At 40.2% G+C, this 19,949-nt stretch overlaps 2 protein-coding genes across 2 annotated transcripts; one reads left to right on the forward strand and one right to left on the reverse strand.

The window, feature by feature from the left end:
• Positions 1-6,579: 6,579 nt before the first annotated feature.
• Positions 6,580-9,445, reverse strand: LOC131434000 (uncharacterized). The gene is made up of 3 exons (XM_058600620.1): positions 9,430-9,445; positions 8,654-9,288; positions 6,580-8,418 (listed from the first exon to the last, which is right to left on the reverse strand). Exons 1-3 carry the CDS (start codon positions 9,443-9,445, stop codon positions 6,580-6,582), a joined length of 2,490 nt encoding a protein of 829 aa, XP_058456603.1.
• A 569-nt stretch (positions 9,446-10,014) lies between these two features.
• On the forward strand, positions 10,015-16,078 carry LOC131434001 (uncharacterized). Its single transcript, XM_058600621.1, has 3 exons — positions 10,015-10,165; positions 10,239-11,648; positions 15,925-16,078. Exons 2-3 carry the CDS (start codon positions 10,600-10,602, stop codon positions 16,076-16,078), a joined length of 1,203 nt encoding a protein of 400 aa, XP_058456604.1. The 5' UTR covers positions 10,015-10,165; positions 10,239-10,599.
• Positions 16,079-19,949: the final 3,871 nt, after the last annotated feature.

Below are 19,949 nucleotides of genomic sequence, written 5' to 3' on the forward strand. Positions count from 1 at the left end.
TCAAGTTGAACTGTTTAAGTTTGCAATAAGCAGTTCAATTTGAACTGCTCTGCACTGACGAGTCTAAGACGAAACGTAAAGAAAAGTAAAAACGGTTACGTGCCCTAAGCACAAACATAGGCTAACCCCTAAATGACCATACCTGCATCGGCCAGAATAAGCCGAAAACAACGTTTTCGTTCGGTACGTCAGGAAAGACGTGGTACTTCGGTACCAAATATATAAGTGTTTTGCAAATAGCATTAACTTTACGTCTGCTTAGCGGTTCAAGTTGAACTGTTTAAGTTTGCAATAAGCAGTTCAATTTGAACTGCTCTGCACTGACGAGTCTAAGACGAAACGTAAAGAAAAGTAAAAACGGTTATGTGCCCTAAGCACAAACATAGGCTAACCCCTAAATGACCATACCTGCATCGGCCAGAATAAGCCGAAAACAACGTTTTCGTTCGGCACGTCTGGAAAGACGTGGTACTTCGGTACCAAATATATAAGTGTTTTGCAAATAGCATTAATTTTACGTCTGCTTAGCGGTTCAAGTTGAACGGTTTAAGTTTTCAATAAGCAGTCACTGCTCTGCACTGACGAGTCTAAGACGAAACGTAAAGAAAAGTACTTAAATTTGCCAAAATATCAAAACTAAAGGAAATACTAATACTGAAATTGAACCGATATAGCCGAATTGTTGGGCGCCATTGTTACGTATTGTACCGACCGTTCTGTCTGTAAAGGGAAAGATGGCGCAAACCTTACCAACTAACACTTTTGCGCCATCCACGATAAGCAGATGTGTTAGCGAATTTAGCTTAACTTGCCGTATTCTTATCCCAAGGAGGAGGGGGGGGGGGGTACAATTTGGCACTAATTTTAGGGAATGCAATACCGACGACACGACCAGGTACTCTGAAGCAGGGTTGCAAACGGTACTGGAGAATGACACGAAACAGCAGACATTCAAACTGCGCAAATGACAGCAGTCGCCGATTGTACTTCGCCACGACTGCAGGAGATGAAAAATGTCATAGCTCTCATGACATTTTTTCTCGTGAATGTCGCCGTTTGCTCTCATCGATAGCTGTTCTAATCTTTTCAATCTGAGAATGGCTAGCCACAATAAACAGTAGCTCCTTCCAAATTCAACAACTTTCGAGAGGCAGTCGCCAACAAGGCTTAACTTCTAAATTCGTTTCATGTCGATTCTCATGAGGTGTAGGGGGACATGCACAAGAAAGTCTTGCTTCCCAATGCAGACGGTTTTTTTTGTGTATCCTTACGTGTTTTGTTTCTCTGCACTCCCGTTGGAAGGAAGCGGTTCAGTGACAAAAGCAAAGTAAATGCTTTGACTTCCAGAATTTGGATGCACTTTTTCGATAAAACAATTGAAGCCCGTTTAGCATGAACAAGAATTGTAGAAGTAATAGGAGCGCAAAACTTATTCTCTCTGCTGTAAGATTTCTTGCCTTTGCGTCATATTAGAAAGGCAAAAGCTGCGCTCCTGATACTTCGTGTATGAAATTTATGTAAATAATTGTAATATTTTTGAAACATCTGCATGAACAAGCTTTGTGATTGAATTTTTTCAAAACTGAAATTGAACCGATAGTAAAAAAAACCGCCGTTCGCATTAAATTTATCGCCATAGATCAATCACAGCGGATATAACAGTCCCGTTATGAAAATGTCATGACATTTTGAGCTCGTGACATTCTCGAAACCCGTGACCAAAAATGAACAAAGCAGTTACTTTTCCAGTATGTACCTACACTACCACAAAGCGAACGCTGTGGTTTTGACTGCTGTGAGAGAGTGCGACAAAATTAACTGCTCTCAATATTGCTGTCGTGTGTCGTGGCTCTCATGATTGCGCCAAGCTCTCGTGTCATTGCGAGTTGGCTACTGTTGAACGTAGCAGCTGCGCATATCGTTGGCAGTGACCGTCTTATGCTTGGCAACAGTATAAAAAAATGTCAAATTTTCGCACCCCTGCTCTGAAGAAAAATCGGAATAAAAAGTGTTCGTGAGCGACTTACCATCAGTTACCACAAATCTAGTGACTCCTTGAAAATAATAAAAATAATCTTCTTGCGCAACACTGTTCAAGTTGCTACGAACTAGTAACCAAGGATCCCCATAGTAAATAAATGAACCGTAATGTCGAATAAAACCGTTACCATTTTCCCTAGTGATTTCAAAACATCTGCAGGACAGAATGTATATTGATAAATGATTTTCAAGTGTTTTATTAGTATTCATTGTATTGTTATCTTCGAAATTATCTTGAGTGCCATCTAGATCTTGCTGAATTACTCTGCGAGGGACGCTTCAAGAAGGCAATATGTATTGAGTCAGTTTTACATGACATAATGCAAACTATAGTTTTACATGACATAATGCAAACTATAGATTCGTGAAGAACCATACCCTCAAACACCCACCTTTTCGCAAGAACCACACCCTCAAACACCTTGTACCCGGTAAAACATGTGTCGACAAAAAAAGGCTCTCTGAGGACTGCAATTGAATGAGAATGAGATCAAGAATTTGCTACCTATGCAAATTCGGTTCGAGCAATAACCAATTTTAAATGATGCGGACTGTATGATTTTCGAAGACGCTTGGAAATGTTAGTCGTCTGAAGATAATGATCTCTACACTCCTACAACCTACTAGTGTAACAGTCCGGCCTTCGTTCAAAAACCCTACAAACAGATGCCCATGTTTGCAACGCTAGGCGATACTCTAGATCCGAGGAATTAGAATAAATTATACAAGTTGGGTTATTTTGTGCGAAAAATTCTAATCAACGAGCATCTCCATAACGTGCTGTTTCGTGTATTTGAAAGGATAGCAATATATTATTATTTATTCTATCGTTTTGAGAAGAGCTTTGGGGTTTATGACACTGTAAGTAGTTTAAATGTGACCTTCTCGGTCGTATTAAACTTTTTTATTTCTTCAGAATTACAGAATTGTCCTGCACCAAGGCCAGGTTCAACAGTACTGGGCCAAATCAATTTTAGAATTTTTAGAATGAATGTAAATTCCTTCAAGTTTGGGTGGAGGGTTGAACCATTTGGAACAAATTCAAAAGTGGCGAATATACAATAATTTGGCGAACAATTGAAACAGTTTTACTTTAGAAAATCATTACAAAGAAACAAATATGAATTTTGTGTAGAAGTTATTGTGTCTGCATATGAAAAAATATTTATAATTTTTTTTTCCGGTACAGTATACCCTGCCAACCATTTTTTCTTTGTGGTCATCTAAGACAAGACCTGACAACTGGGGGGACTGCTTTTGTTCTAAAATGGACCAGTTTCTGATTGACTGATTTTGATGTTGCTACCCGCACATTGTGAAGAGAAAAAACTGTTGCAGGGTACGCGAGCAATCATGCCAAGTATAAAGAAAATCAGAAAACAAGTTTATTAAAATGTACAATTTTAGCTCAGCTTTAGCTTCAGCTTTAGCTGAAAATGAAAATTTTCAGAGAATGTTTCACTTTTTTCCCAATCTCATTTGTAATAAATGTTTATAGTGGCAGCACTGTGCAATTAAAATCAGCATCAAGCCGTTTTCCTTTTTAGTGAATTAAAGTGTAACCAAAACAGATTTGTTAAATTAGTGTAAACTCGAAAGTGTGTTTAGTTTTACGAGAAGAATGAACTGTTGAGTTCACACTAAGCATTTCTATCCAAACTTGACATTTTCCGGTTTTAAAAAGATCCGGTAGTACAACAATGGATTCGATTTTGCGTTCAACATGAGATATTTCGTGTTTTGTCATCAAAGCTCAAATAATTGTTTTTAAGCATTAATATATAATAATAAAATGCATTCACCAACACATTTTTCATGTTTATTTCAAATCAAAAACCGAGTCTAAAAATTTAAATTTATTAAATCGTTTTTTCTTAACATAAAGTTGTTAAAAAATCTGTAAATATGGCTACACTGTAGCCGATACGTTGGTATTTATTCCACAGGGCGAAAATGACGAGAAGGATGATTCGAAAGGAAGATAAAGAAGCCAGTTGTCATAGAGTGCCTATAACCAGAGTGACGACATTTCATCCGTAATTTTGGCAACAATTCAAAACATTCCATTAGCTTTACATTGAATTGACAGGTCGTTTGCTCGTTTGGAACTGGGAGCTGTCATTCCAAACGAACAGCTGTCGCCACTCTGATTATAGTCACTCTAAGTTGTCAGGTCTTGTCTTAGGTGGTCATTATCGCCATTGAATTATATTTCAATTACAATTAATGTTTGTCTTTTTTCTTGCAAATGACTTCACATATTCTACAGTATGCTATAATTTTGGCACTTGGGTCAACGTGCACATTCCTGAAGTATTTTACTGGGTTCTCATATAAGATTTCAGGCTGTCACAGGCATATAGACTTCAATTACAGGCAAAAACTTGGAGGTAGTTTATAGTAGTTTTCTCGATAACACCGATGTGTTCAAAATGTGCATGCCGTAATTGATTCTGTGACTGCGATGAAACTTCTTCAGTTCTTTGAAAGAAAAGTTACAAATAAAATTCAAATTCAACATTCTCTTAAAGAATAAAGTTAATATCTGACAGTGGACCTGCTTCAGTTCAGCGTTCAACCATTCCATTCTATGTCTCAGTCATGCTTCCATTTATTCGACGCCGTAGGTTCAATATTGCGTACATAGTACATTAAACCATTTATATATGTTTTTCAATACTTGATTTTTCATTTGAAACTAACCAGATTCACGAAATAAGGATCTTCAACTCGAAGTTTTGTTTACGTTGCTCAAGTCTTCAATATCCAGTAACCAAGGTTATGGTTACTGTTATTCAAAATCAATAATTCCAGTTTCCAGTTACTTAGGGGTAGTTAGATTTGCAATACAGTTCCGATTCACGAGTGGCAGGTCGTGTCATCGGCAATACGGTGGAAAGTTCAATTGAAACCGAAGAAAACATCTAGAATCTACGAGAGCTAAGAAATAAACCAAATATGAAAAGACTTACCCACGGATCGCCAAACACATCCTCAAGCGATCTCGACGCGATTTCTTCGGCCACTTGCTATAGGTGGTAATCTGCTTCCGAGGTTCCACCTTTTCACACACCTCACGCACGGTCCAAAACACGCTCGAATTGTACGGTTTCCACAATTTAACTCCGAACTATCTTTCAGTCAGAACGACGGTCACGCAATCCAATCAAATAATACAGATTCCTTTTGCACAGTAGGATATCGAGACAGTATCGACTGTTCAGTTCAACGGTTCGATTGTAAGAGAGTGATTCAAAACTTTTCTCAGTCACAGACAACTTTTTAGTCTTTCTCCTAATAGCTGTAACCTCAGAAACGCATGCCAAGCGGCGTGGAAATAGACATTTTCTTGCACCTTTAAACTCGATTCAGAATTCGACGTACAGTGAACAAGCCATTTCATACCCACAATGAGTCCCGCCCTCGCGTGCTCCAGTATATCTCCGATAAATATGATGAGCCCTCCACAATGTTAAAAGTTTGTTTTACGCAATTTCAGTTGCAACGCAACCAGATTTTATCTATCATCAATCCTTTGGTGCAAGATGTATTGTATTAAATGAAGCGGATTTTCAAATGCGAACTGTTGTGACATCTGATCGGTGGCTTGGCTAACGGAAATATATTGCGTGAATTTGATAGTGAAAACAAAGAAAGCGATTTTTATTGGTGATATATGGTTATCGAATAAGTTATATCGACGGATCTTTCCTAATACCGTAACGCAGAGACAACTGGTTAAAAAGAAACTGCTTCGCGATATTTAGAAATTGCCATTGATCGTTTTTTTTTTTCATAAATACGTTTATTTCATAGGTAATCTACATAAGTTTTTTTTCACCGTGACATTCACAATACATAGTACTTTAAACCTAGTACATTTCGATTATAATATCAGTATGTTGGTATTCATTAGTTAATCTAAACACTGTTTTTATCAAGCGATTTGTTATTATACATTACATCAAATAAAATACATTTAAATGTTCTTATAACTATTTCAGTTTTGTTTGTATCAGTTCATCACTTTTATTCAATATAATATAGCTGGCTATTGGTTGAACTCATGGAAGGAAAGGAGTCTAACAAAAAATAAAATTTATATTGGAACTCTAATGGACTTTGTTAGGTCGATTTCGGCTGTATGAGATAACACCAAGTGACGTTCTGCTCCTTTTCCTAGAGTCGTTTATTAACGCTTCAACTAGTAATAATTTCATTTCAATTCGTTTTACAAATAAAGAAAGGATTTAAACTTACAAATTAGTGCACCCATTCACTTGGTTAGCCGACGCGAGATTCTAAGCGGAATGCGCGCTAGACCTGAATTACGTTGGATACAATGAGTATTAGTGTAGTATAATGAATAACAACTTACAATTAATCTAATAGATCAATCTGATCATTATCGATCTGTCCGCCCGGAAACCAACGTTTCTCACTACGTTACCTACGTTTTCACTACGCTTCTCTTCCTACTCTTATCTGACAGTTCGGTTATGCCAATTGGCTTAAGTGAACGTAACTATCGATTTATCGTCATATCGGCAGGGTTGCCGGACCTTCGGCTGCGTCTACATCCTCCCCCGGGTGTATCTTGCCATTGGCCGAGACTACACGTGTCTTGCCAACATCCAACAACGCTAGTTTGGATACCGGACGACGCAGCTGTCCGCTCGAGGTTTGAACTATCGCCTGACGTACTCTGCCCTCGCTGTCCTTCGTAACAGCAGCCACGCGACCACGAGTCCAGCCGTTCCGCTTCGCTTCCTCGACAATCAGTACTAAGTCCCCTTCTTCAATAGCTTTGACCTCGCCAAACCACTTCGACTGTCTGCGAATCACTGGCATATATTCCAATAGCCATCGTGTCCAGAAAACGTCAAGACACTGTTGAATTTGAGTTAACGTATCTCGCGAAATCTTAGTCCGCAAAGCTAGAGGCACAACCGGTTGTTTGACACCACTTGAACTTCCAAGCAAGAAGTGATTCGGTGTGAGCGCCTCCGATTGCTCAGAATCGATCGACAAATACATCAGAGGCCTTGAATTTACCAATCCTTCCACCTCTACGACCAACGTTTGCAGTCCTTCATCGTCCAACTTCTCGTCCGAATACGCACACCCCATCGCTGTTTTCACCGAACGCACTAAACGCTCCCACATACCACCCATGTGCGAAGCTTCCGGTGGAATGAACGTCCATTTTGTCGACGCGTTCGTAAATGTTGCAGACAATCCCTGGTTGATCTGCTCGCGTAGAATTCGCTCTGCTCCCTGGAAGTTTGTCCCGTTGTCTGTAAAGAACTCGACTGGAGACCCTCGCCTAGATACAAATCTTCTGACACAGGAGATACAGGAAGCAGTAGATAAACTGTAAGCAATTTCCAGATGTACTGCACGAACTTTAAGACAGGTGAAGAGAGCAATCCACCTTTTCACGTTTGATCTTCCAATTTTCACTAGAAGCGGTCCGAAGTAGTCGATTCCCGTATACGTGAAGGGACGAACGTGATCAGCAAGCCGAGCTGCTGGTAATGGAGCCATTACGGGCATTTGCGGTTGAGCTCTACGAATTTTACAAAATTGACATTCCCGGGAGATCCTTCTCACCATTGTACGAAGTCTCGGGATCGTGAACACTTGCCGTATCTCGTTGCATACCGTTTCATGATTAGCGTGACGGTATGTACGATGATACCAATCGATCAGAAGCAACGTTACAGGATGATCTTTTGGCATTATTATAGGGTACCGCATATCGGTAGACAGATGTTGAGCTTTCCTTACTCGACTGTATTGGCGGATTAGTCCACGATTGTCCAACACCGGCATGAATTGGTGTAACGGACTACTGGAATCCAACGGCTTCCTTTGATCCGATGGTAGAGATAAGTTTCTTTTCAGCAGTATCACTTCATCCATGTAACTTTCAGTCTGAACTTGCTTAAAAATAGTCTCCTTAGCAGCCAGTAACTCTTCTTGCTGAAGATGTCCGAAATACCTTGGTCCCACACTTCGGATGTTGTACACGAAACGGTTGACGTAAGCGATAGTGTGATGAAGTCTTTCCCAGCGTGAAAAGCGATTGTAATCGATCAGGTATCCAATCAACACATGAAGTAACGATGACGGACGCAGTTCCTCAGTAGTTGCTACTGACGGCTTCGCAGATTTCGGCCAATTCTCTTCCGAGAGAAGCAGAAAACTTGGTCCTCCAAACCATTTGCTCTCATTACTGAAATAAGGGCCACTTCCCCACTTGGTCGCTTCATCCGCAGGGTTTAATCTTGACGGAACCCACCTCCACTCGCTAGCTTTAGATGACTCCAAGATTTTTCCGACGCACGAGAACGCATTGAGGATCACCGTTAATATCTATCGTTCGTAAGTACACATCACAAGAGTAGGCGGTTTCACTAGCGTCCACAAACACATGAAGTTGAGCATCAGTATATGTGTTTTCCGTTGCACCAGGAAAGTAGCATCATGGTAAATGTACGGTCGAAATGAATTCTATCATCTTCGTCCATCTTCGCCAGAAGTCATAAGCATTGTCGTCGACTTCTTCATCCCAATCCGCACCAGTTCTCCAGAGATTTTGAATGAGTACCTTGCCGTGGATAGAGAAAGGTGCCAGTAATCCTAAAGGATCAAACAGCGTCATAACACACCTTAGAATCTGCCGCTTCGTCGGTCGAATATCTTCAGCGATCAAGTTTACCACATCCTCGCTCATTTGTTCAGAGAATCGCAGCTCATCTGTTCTGGGGAACCACAACATGCCTAACACACGCTCAGTTCCCTCTGTTCCTGTTAGCCAGAGTGTCTTATCGTTCACGGTCTTTGGCTCACCCAGATGATCCAAGACATTTTCGTTGTTTGATCGCCACCCACACAACGTAAACCCACCATTCCGATTAACTAGACGCACTTCTTCAGCTATCTGTTTCGCTTCTTCCTCGCTACTGAAACTGTCGAGATAATCGTCGACGTAGTGGCTGTCGATGATACCTTGAACTGCCCTAGGAAACTTTTCGGAATGCTCCATCGCGTTGAGGTTCTTGATGTATTGCTCTGATGCCGGCGAACATGTGGAGCCAAACGTGACAACATCCATCAGGTAAATTGACGGTTCTTCAGAGAGATTGAAACGCCACAGGAATCGCTGTGAGTGTTTATCTGCATCCCGTATACGAAGCTGATGAAACATTTGTTGAATATCGGCACTGTCGAGCGTAGAGTTTGCTACAATCGCATTAATCAGATGATGGCATTAATAGACTTTATTTATCAACCAAAATAAATGTGCTTAAAGGAGCACTATGAATAAGAAGTAATTTGACCCGATAGTTCGTTACCAGCGCAGTCATGAGAGCTGTTATTTACCCATCAAATCTCGCATCCCGTATGCATTAATATTGCACTAATTCATATAGCGGCGGAAGCCTAAGTTCGGGTCGAGACACCAGATAAGCTGGTGCTGATGGCAATGTAAATTAACTAGCAAGGACCATGACGAAATGCGAAGGAACAAAACATAAACAAACGCCAAAAGGAGGCGATAACAAATATCGGTCAGAACTTGTTCTCGGAGGGTTGTGGTAATAAAGTAATAAATATAACTCTAACGAAGGATGCAATAAAACGACGATCTAGCAACGGTCATGGAAATATTTGGACAACATAATTAACATGCTTTTCGAGCATACAGATAAGGTGCCGCATATGTTTAGATAGGACGGCTAAGCAAGATTTGAACTTGAAACTTGCAGCCGTTAGGGAATAGCGAAGGATAGCACAAAATGCAAGTGCTATCATCGGATCAAATTTTTATGTAGTAGTGAGGCACCAGGAATTTGTTTACCCGTGCTGACGAATGGTAACGTCAGCATCTAAGGAGAAAGGGAGATAGTAATAAATGTTGCACTGCAAGTCGTGCAACATCTTTAATATTTTACCATAAGATTCATGTATATATAGTTTAAGGAAATTAAAAAATAAATCAGTCATCAGTTACCAGAGAAAACGGTCGTTCGCATTCATCACTAGAAAGAAAATTCCCGGACGAGCCCCCACCAGAAGAAGTCATCCTCCCCTAGAAGGAAGCATCATCGCCCAGGAAGTAATTCTCTCTAAGAAGAGAATTGTATAAGTATAATTTACTTCAACAAATATTTCTTCCTTTCCCTTCGCAGGTACAGTCCGCTGGAGAACCGTAGCCAGCATAAAAGCGTACTTCCGCTCTTATGCCCTACTTGCTTCTCCCCGGATATCCGAAAACTTTAATCGTAAAGTCTTAAGGCAAATTAAAAAGAATTTGCGACAGGGAACAGTCAGTCGCTCTGACGGCTGACATTTTGGTGGCTCCAGAGAGGAGCGTATCGCAAATTCTTTTAACTTGCTTAAGCTTTATCAAAAGACTCTGGAATAGTTGCTTTAAACTATTTTGGAGAATATTTGTTGAAAAAAAAAATTATTATCATTGCCATTAGCAGTAGATAATTTGAGTTTCGGGAACTTTCTAAATAGATTAACATAGCAATTCTCTGTACTAAAATGGAGTTTGTGGCTAATCCAAATGGACATTGTCGCCTTTGCACGAAGAAAGATCGTGCAATGGTCGAAATGATAACTTGCGATGATTGTGATAGGTGGTTCCACTTATCTTGTGTGAATCTTGATAAACGGCCACCAAGACCAGAAGACTGGTATTGTGTAAAATGTCAGCAGCGGAATAAAGAATACGCTGCAATGACAAAAGACTTGGAGATGAAAAATATGGCTCTCCAAGCAGAGGCTTCAACCAGCAATGGGGCGATTTTTGAGTTGATGCGAATACACGAGAGGACAATGTCATCCCTCGTGACGTCATTTCAAAATAAGAATTTAAGTGATGACTCCATGTCAGAAAACTCGTCTGATTGGACAGTCTACCTAAAAAGACAAGCATTAGTAGCTTTGCCTAAATTTAGCGGAAATGCCAGAGAATGGCCTAAATTTAAGAAAATTTTTGAAGAGACCACAAAAGAAGGTCAATTCAATAATTTAGAGAACCTATCTAGGCTCCAAACGGTATTGGAAGGTAAGGCTGCAAGATGCGTTCAGCAACTCATGCTGGACCCAGAAAATATAAACGAGATCATGAACAGACTTGGAGAAGTATTTGGATCTCCAAAAATCGTCTTTGAAGAATTAGTTCATGAACTAAATAAGGCAAAAAGAGACGTCGTGGAAATATCAGACGCTCTAGAAAACTTAGTCAATAATATGACTATGTTAGACGCAAAAGGTTATCTATATGATAACCGGTTGATAGATGATACGGTTAAAAAACTACCGTTCAATCTTCAAATAAAGTGGGTCGAGACGTTACAGTCTAATGCTGAAAAGAATCGTATTCCTACAGTAGTTGACTTGTGTAATTGGTTAAGACCAACGGCAAAAGTATATAGGGCAACGTCACAGGTGAAATCAAAAACAGCCGGTGACGAAAGGAGAATTCACTTGCACCAAGATTCTCCAAAGAAGTACACTGAGCCGAGACGTCCACCCCAAGGAAAATGTGTAACCTGCACATTAGATCACAATTTAGAAAATTGTGAAAGGTTTAAACAGTCGTCACCTGAGAGGCGACAGGAAATAGTGAAAAACGCTAGGCTATGCTTTCGCTGCTTACGTTCTAATCACATAGTTAAGTTTTGCAAATCGAACAAAGTTTGCAAAAAGAATGGATGTAACCAAAGACATCATCCATTAATACATGTTGATCCTAAAGAGACAACGGAAAATGAAATAAATTGCCATCAAGAATCGAAAGGCAATAATTTTTACCAAATTCTTCCGGTAACGTTACATTCGGGAAATAAACAAGTGAAAACACTTGCCTTTCTCGATGCCGGATCTTCTTTAACGCTAATTGAAGAAGAAACGGCTGATATACTGGGGCTAAAAGGGAACAAGGAAGTTCTGAATCTAAAGTGGACTCAAAACATTTCAAGTGCCACTGAAAGCAGAACAGTTAACCTGAAGGTCTCTGGCTCGAGCAGGAAAAGGTTTTCATTACGAAACGTGAAAACCGTCAAAAATTTAGATCTACCTGCTCAGTCCATGAATGTACCTGAGTTAAAGGTAAAATACCCATATCTGGGTGAGGTCCCTTTAGCTGAATACAAGTGTCAGAAACCAAAATTGTTAATTGGTCTAAATCATAGCCATTTATTGGTTTCGAAAAAAAGCGTTACCAGAAAAGCTAATGAACCCATAGCCATAAAAACAAAGCTGGGATGGTTAGTGTTTGGCAGTTCAAATAGCCAGCACGTCATGATAATCCAGCAAGAGGATGAATTAAGGAAAATGATGAAAAATTTCTTTTCCACAGAGGACTTTGGAGTTAGAGCAGTTGCAAATTTGCCTGAATCCAAGGAGCACAAACGCTCGAAAGAAATTATTAAGGACACTCTCCGCAAGAAGGAGAATAATTATGAAATTGGGCTACTTTGGAAAAATGACGAAGTGCAATTTCCAAAGAGTTATGATATAGCCTTGAGTAGACTCCGAATAATGGAGAGAAATTTGAATAAGGATATGTACAAAAAAGAATGGGCGATTGCCACCTTTAAGGACTATGAAGCGAAAGGTTATATAAGAAAATTAACCGAGGAAGAAATCGAGTATCCATTTAAACGTGTATACTATTTACCTCACTTTATAGTTAGTAACTTGAATAAAGTTCCGCCCAAACTGAGATTGGTATTTGATGCGGCTTCAAAGATTCAAGGTGTATCCCTCAATTCAAATTTATTATCGGGGCCAGATGCAACAGCATCCCTGTACGGAATACTATTGAGATTCCGGGAAGGCAAGGTGGCGGTTTGTGGGGACATTAAGGAAATGTTCCATCAAGTGCACATAAAATCGGATGACCAGCATGCTCAGCGATTTTTGTGGCGTAGTTGCCAAACTGATAAGAAACCTGACGTATACGTGATGCAAGTAATGACATTTGGGTCGACTTGCTCACCATCATGTGCTCAGGCAGTAAAAAATTTTAATGCTAAAAAATATGCATTAACGAATCCTGGCTTAGTGTTTGCGATTGAGAAACAACACTATGTTGATGATTACCTGGATAGTTTTCATGAAATTACTTTGGCAACAGAAATGGTTGCGAATGTAATTGAAGTACAACAAGAAGCTGGGTTCCACATTCGTAACTTTATTACGAATGATAAGGTATTAGCCAATACTATTCCTTCCGAAAGGAGAATGGATAAAGGCCAGAAATTGTTTGAGGACAAGGACTCTATGGTGGAAAAGGTTCTAGGGGTTTACTGGAACGTTAAAAATGATTCATTCGGGTACATAGTGAACGTAACCAGACTAGGCAATGAAGTTGTTCAAGGAATAAAAATTCCCACTCATCGTGAAGTCATTTCATTTGTTTTAAGCGTATATGATCCTTTAGGGTTAATAGCGCATATGACTATTCACGGGAAAATCTTGTTGCAAGAATTGCACCGTTCATGTATCGGGTGGGACGAGCAGCTACCAGAACATTTGTGTCAAAAATGGCTTGAATGGTTGAATAAAATTAAAGGAACCGAAAATGTACGAATCCCTAGATACTTACAAACAAGGGACGACGGAAGTAATGAGCTTCACATATTTGTTGATGCTTCAGAGGAAGCATTCGCGTCATGCGCATACATAAAAAATTGCGACAATAATTGTATCAGACTATTGTCGGCAAAAAGTAAGGTAGCTCCGATTAAACCTCTTACAATTCCACGGCTAGAACTCCAAGCGGCAGTTCTCGGAACAAGATTGGCTCAAACTATAATAACAGAATCGCGCTTGCAATTTACTAAAATTACTTATTGGTCCGATTCAAAAGTGGTTCTTGGATGGATAAAATCGGATCTGCGAAAATATAAATCGTTCATCGCTAATCGTATTGGGGAAATTTTAGAAACTACAGACCCAAGCCAATGGAGATGGGTACCTTCAAAGGAAAACCCAGCCGATATTGGGACAAAAACCTCTAAGAACGATGCAATGTGGTTCGATGGACCGGAATTTTTAAGAAAAGAGGAAATAACTTGGCCTGAACCAATTATTGCACCCACGGAAGAGGAAATGCGCAATTTTGTAAACGTACACTCTTCAGACATCGAATTCATAGATGTCAGGGCATTTTCTGATTGGAGAAAATTGGTTCGAAGAGTTACAATTTGGAAGAAATTTGTCGACTTTATTATTTCCAAACGAAGTTTTGATCCAGCTATAACTCTGAACGATAAAAGAGAAGCTGAAAATCTTTTATTTAGAAACGCTCAATTAGAAGCGTTTTCAAAGGAAATGAAAAATATGCCGAGATATGATATTCAAAACGAAGAGGAGAGAAAACAAACAAGGTACTATGTGCCCAAGGAAGACTGCTTGAGGAAATTATATCCCTTCATAGACGACAAAAATGGGGTCATGAGGGCACGAAGTAGATTGGAGTATAGTGCTCATGTAAACCATGAGCAAAAATACCCCATAATATTACCTCAAAAAAGCCGTATAACTAATCTGCTTGTGAGGCGTTATCATGAGGAATGCTACCATCAAGCAGATGAAATTGTTATAAGCAATCTGGCGCTACGTTTTTATATTATAAACGCGAGAGCTGTATTAAAAAATGTAAAAAGTTGTTGTCAGAAATGCATTCTGAATACAGCTCATGCAGCAGTACCTAGAATGGCGCCTCTCCCGCAGGTACGAACTAATTTAAATTCGTTTCCATTCCAGTTTAGTGGAGTGGATTATTTCGGACCGTTTTACGTTCAAAAGGGTAGAAATGGTAAGGAAAAAAATGGGGTGTTATATTCACCTGCCTAGTTACTAGAGGGATACACATCGAAATGGCAGAAAATTTGAGTACCGATGCCTTTTTCGTATGCTTTAGGAATTTTCAGTGTCGCAGGGGTAAAGTAACTCAGCTTTACAGCGACAACGGAACTAATTTCGTTGGAGCCGAAAGAGAGTTGAAACGCCTCCTACAAGAACTCGACACAAGAATGAGACAAGGAGAAGCCGCAGAGTTAGAAATTTCATGGGTGTTTAACCCTCCAGCGGCTCCACATTTTGGAGGCGTATGGGAGAGGTTAATAGGAATAATAAAGAAGGCGCTTAGTGTCATGATAGACGATATGTCTAAAAGGACACCTACGAGTGAAGTGCTGCGATCAGCCTTTATTCAGGCGGAGTGGTTTGTTAGTTCACGTCCTTTGATACATAGAGCTTTAAAGGATGTGAATGATGAGCTATTAACCCCCTTCCATGCGATCTTAGGAAGGCCGGGACAATATGCACCACCCTTCGAGATTGATCCAAAACCTTACGATAAGAACTCGCAGGCAAGGATTCAACACGCCATGAAGGTATTTTGGGATAAATGGAAGAAAGAGTATCTTCCAACACTTATCACCAGAGAGAAATGGACTGGAGATGTCAAACCAATTAAGACTGATGATATAGTCTTAATGGTAGATAATGAAGAACCACCTGGACGGTGGTTGAAAGGACGTGTTGTCAAATTAATCATTTCTGATGATGGCGTAGCTAGACAAGCTGAAGTTATCACCGGAAAAGGTACTTTAAGGCGCGCAGTTGCTAAACTCGCGATATTGGACGTCGAGAGGAAGGATTTAACTCCTGAGCCGACGCAAAGTAAACAAGAATCAGAGCATGTAATAATGCACGTATCTGAAACTGAATCCGCTGATCCTAAGTTTGAAGATCACCGGATTGAAATGAAACGAGAAATTAACAATATTTCTCAATCGGGCAAAAAGAAAAGACCAGTTATTCGTTTTTCTCCTCGTTCTGTACTTGCAGCTATGTTAACTACAGCAGCAGTTCTCAGCACGGCGAATTCCTTATTAGTAACACCGGTCGAGCAAGATGGGGTATTTCTCGACCACATAGGAACTACTTTTATGAAACGGGGCATATGGCGGACGAATATAAATACGTCGATATCGCCGAATGAAGACCGGGAATTGATCGAAGGCATAAGATGTAATATGTCAGCAACAAGGAAGCGCATGACCAAGGACATAAAAAATGAAAATATGATTAGAATTTTGAGCGTCTTCGACAAATTATGCTCGGATGCAATTTCCGAAATTGATTATGAGCGAACAAGATCTCGACGATCAAAAGGGATATTTGGATTTTTATGGAGTTTCCTCTTCGGTGAAAATGATGTCGAAACCGAATTAAAATCAATGAGGATGCACGACAATGAAAAGATACATCAGCTATCTGAGTCACTTGTGCAATTAAATGGAAAGACCACTGAGATGGGAAATACCTTGAACGATCAATTCTACGGTCTGATGAAGGAAACAAACCACCTGAAACAAAAGTACGCCCTAGGTGACACGGAATACCTAGAAAGCCGATTAATCGAAATTATTATGCTGTCAAGGGAAACCATTGACGCTATACTTCACAAGTACAGAAGGATGAGATCATATCCACTTTCGACGGAAGAACTAACCGCGACTTTCGACAACATCTCGTCAATATTGCCAGCAGGACTAACAGTTCTTCGACAATCCTCGTTGGTAAAATATGAAGCACAGCAGATCAACGGGACTATCGTAATCGCAATGTACACTGTAGTTGTCAGCAAGACAGTGTACGAAATGTTTCAAATTATTCCTGTACCCGATACGGAGAATCACGCCATCATTGATATAGGAAAACCACGCATACTGATTGACCATAACGGGGAATATTTCTACCCAACTACGGAACCAGTACGAATGAACAAAACTCATTTTATAGTGGAACCTAGTCTGGTTCATAAGGAGCTCGACTGTGTATCAGAACTAGTGGCGCACAAAGTTTCGAAGAGCCGCTGCAATACTACACACTTAACGCCACCATACGTCGAGATGATTTCACTCACGGATGAGAACCAGGTACTCTACTACGCCAGCGACATGACGAGCATCGTAATCCACTGCCAGCATACTATAATATCGCCACCCTATAAAGTGGCCGTAGTTAGGTTAGATTTTGATTGTAAAATTCAAAGTAATAAAAGTGTTATATATGGATTTGTGAATAGGGAAGAGAGAAAAACAAGCTTATTTTTTAAAGAAAGAATTCAAATAGATTTCAATTTAGAGCAGAATAAAACTGAATTACCGAAATTAAATAAGCCTGCAAATCCATTTAATAACAAAATTTTTACAATATTAACAAATGATGATAAGAAACAAGATGAAGGTGAACCCATATTTGAATATGTAATAATGGGTGTAGGATTGATAGGTATTATGTACGTGGTAATAGTTATCTATTTACATATTAAAAAATGTAATACAACACGAAATTCCAGAAGACCGGCGGAGTGTTTGTTTCCACTTCCGCGAAATACAGCTGAAAGCTCGTTATAAAAAAAAATAAGGTCTTTGCAATTATTTATAGGAATAATAAACTTAACAGAGAGGACGAACACAATTTGAAAATTTAAGAGTAAATACCAATATTCCACGACAGTCGCTCGATTATCAATAAAGGTAACTCTTCAGGAAGATTTACGGGGCCAGAAATGTCGAGCGTAGAGTTTGCTACAATCGCATTAATCAGATGATGGCATTAATAGACTTTATTTATCAACCAAAATAAATGTGCTTAAAGGAGCACTATGAATAAGAAGTAATTTGACCCGATAGTTCGTTACCAGCGCAGTCATGAGAGCTGTTATTTACCCATCAAATCTCGCATCCCGTATGCATTAATATTGCACTAATTCATATAGCGGCGGAAGCCTAAGTTCGGGTCGAGACACCAGATAAGCTGGTGCTGATGGCAATGTAAATTAACTAGCAAGGACCATGACGAAATGCGAAGGAACAAAACATAAACAAACGCCAAAAGGAGGCGATAACAAATATCGGTCAGAACTTGTTCTCGGAGGGTTGTGGTAATAAAGTAATAAATATAACTCTAACGAAGGATGCAATAAAACGACGATCTAGCAACGGTCATGGAAATATTTGGACAACATAATTAACATGCTTTTCGAGCATACAGATAAGGTGCCGCATATGTTTAGATAGGACGGCTAAGCAAGATTTGAACTTGAAACTTGCAGCCGTTAGGGAATAGCGAAGGATAGCACAAAATGCAAGTGCAGGCACCAGGAATTTGTTTACCCGTGCTGACGAATGGTAACGTCAGCATCTAAGGAGAAAGGGAGATAGTAATAAATGTTGCACTGCATGTCGTGCAACATCTTTAATATTTTATCATAAGATTCATGTATATATAGTTTAAGGAAATTAAAAAGAATTTGCGACAGGGAACAGTCAGTCGCTCTGACGGCTGACAGGCACTTACTGCCACTTGATACAATCGAAAGAGAAAAAGAACACCAGGCAGAGACGCTAGCTGATCCGGACCTTTCAATAAAACGGAGTTGAGCGATACGCCATCTACTTTAGCCGCCGCATCCAAGATTATGCGAACCTTTCCGGGTTTCTTCGCGTTGGTTACTGCTCCTAAGGGAAGATACCACATTCTGTTTGGATTTGCTCTCGTTAATTCATCGTTTGTCGCTCGGTGGGCATATCCCTTCTCACTGTATTCGCGAAGCTATTGACGAAGATTCTCCTTCAACGGGGGATTACGTTCCATCCGACGTTCGAGGCATTTCAGACGACGCATAGCCATCGGGTAACTGTTTGGGAGTACTATTTCGTCCTGCTTCCACAATAATCCGATCTCGAACTGATTCCCGATCCGTTTAGTAGTACTCTCTAAAATATGCTGAGCACGTCGATCTTCCTCCGATGTTACTAAATCCGGGATTTTAACACTCGCTTGCTCGATCGCAAAGAACTGTTTCATGACTTTATGCAACTCGCTGTTGGAATTACACTCGCAGAAGTGAAAACTATGCATCTTGCTGGATTCGTTCCGTTGCTGGCCGTATACACACCAACCGAGTCGTGTTTTTACTGCTACCGGTCCATTTCCGTCTCCTTCTTTCACTTTCAGTGACAAAGCCAATCGTAGATTATCGATTCCGATTAACAGTTTCGGCACAGCATTCGCATAACTAGGCAGTGGCAATCCTTTCAGGTGCTCATACCTCTTCTCCGCTTGTTCTCAATGAAAACTCTGACTAGGCAGGTTGAGGCAGTCAACCGTTCTTGCCTCTGTTATCTTAAATCTTCTGCAGTATTCTGTTCCCGCGAGTTCGAAGCAAACCCTTTGTGAATCCTTCTCGCTGCGCGACACGTTTCCTGTCCAGTGAAGACAGAGTGGCTTAGGACTTCCTTCGATGCGTTGCTAATTCGCCTTCAATCAGCGTGAGTGTAGAACCCTCATCTAGGAATGCAAAAACATCAGTAGACCCAGACTTTCCATAAACAGTAACAGGAACTATACGAAAAAGAAAACTAGACTCAAGATAACGGTGAGTATGATTTTCTGCCGGATCAGACGTTGAGACAACTGCGAGGTTTCTTCCTGAGCCATTGACTGTGCACCGGTACGTGCTACGACAACTCCGTCGTCCATGCCTAAAGAGACAAGTGTGACATAATCCCAATTCGAGAACCTTTCGCCATCGATCGTCCACACTAGGTGCTTTGAATCTGTTGCATTCACGAAGACGGTGACCTTGCTTGCCGCATAATGACACTCAAACGATTTCGTGGTTTTAGTTTCGATCGGATCGTTGGTATCAATGACAGCATGTGTATTCGTGTATCCTTTATTTTTCGACTTTTCCTTGCTCGCTGTTTTTCCTGCGTCAGGTTCGTACAGTACGACACTCGACGCGTCGCGGACGACGTCGGACATATAGTCGCAGAAAGTTCGTAAATTTACATGCACAA

Source organism: Malaya genurostris, chromosome 3, assembly GCF_030247185.1.
Source record: "Malaya genurostris strain Urasoe2022 chromosome 3, Malgen_1.1, whole genome shotgun sequence".
NCBI lineage: Eukaryota > Metazoa > Arthropoda > Insecta > Diptera > Culicidae > Malaya > Malaya genurostris.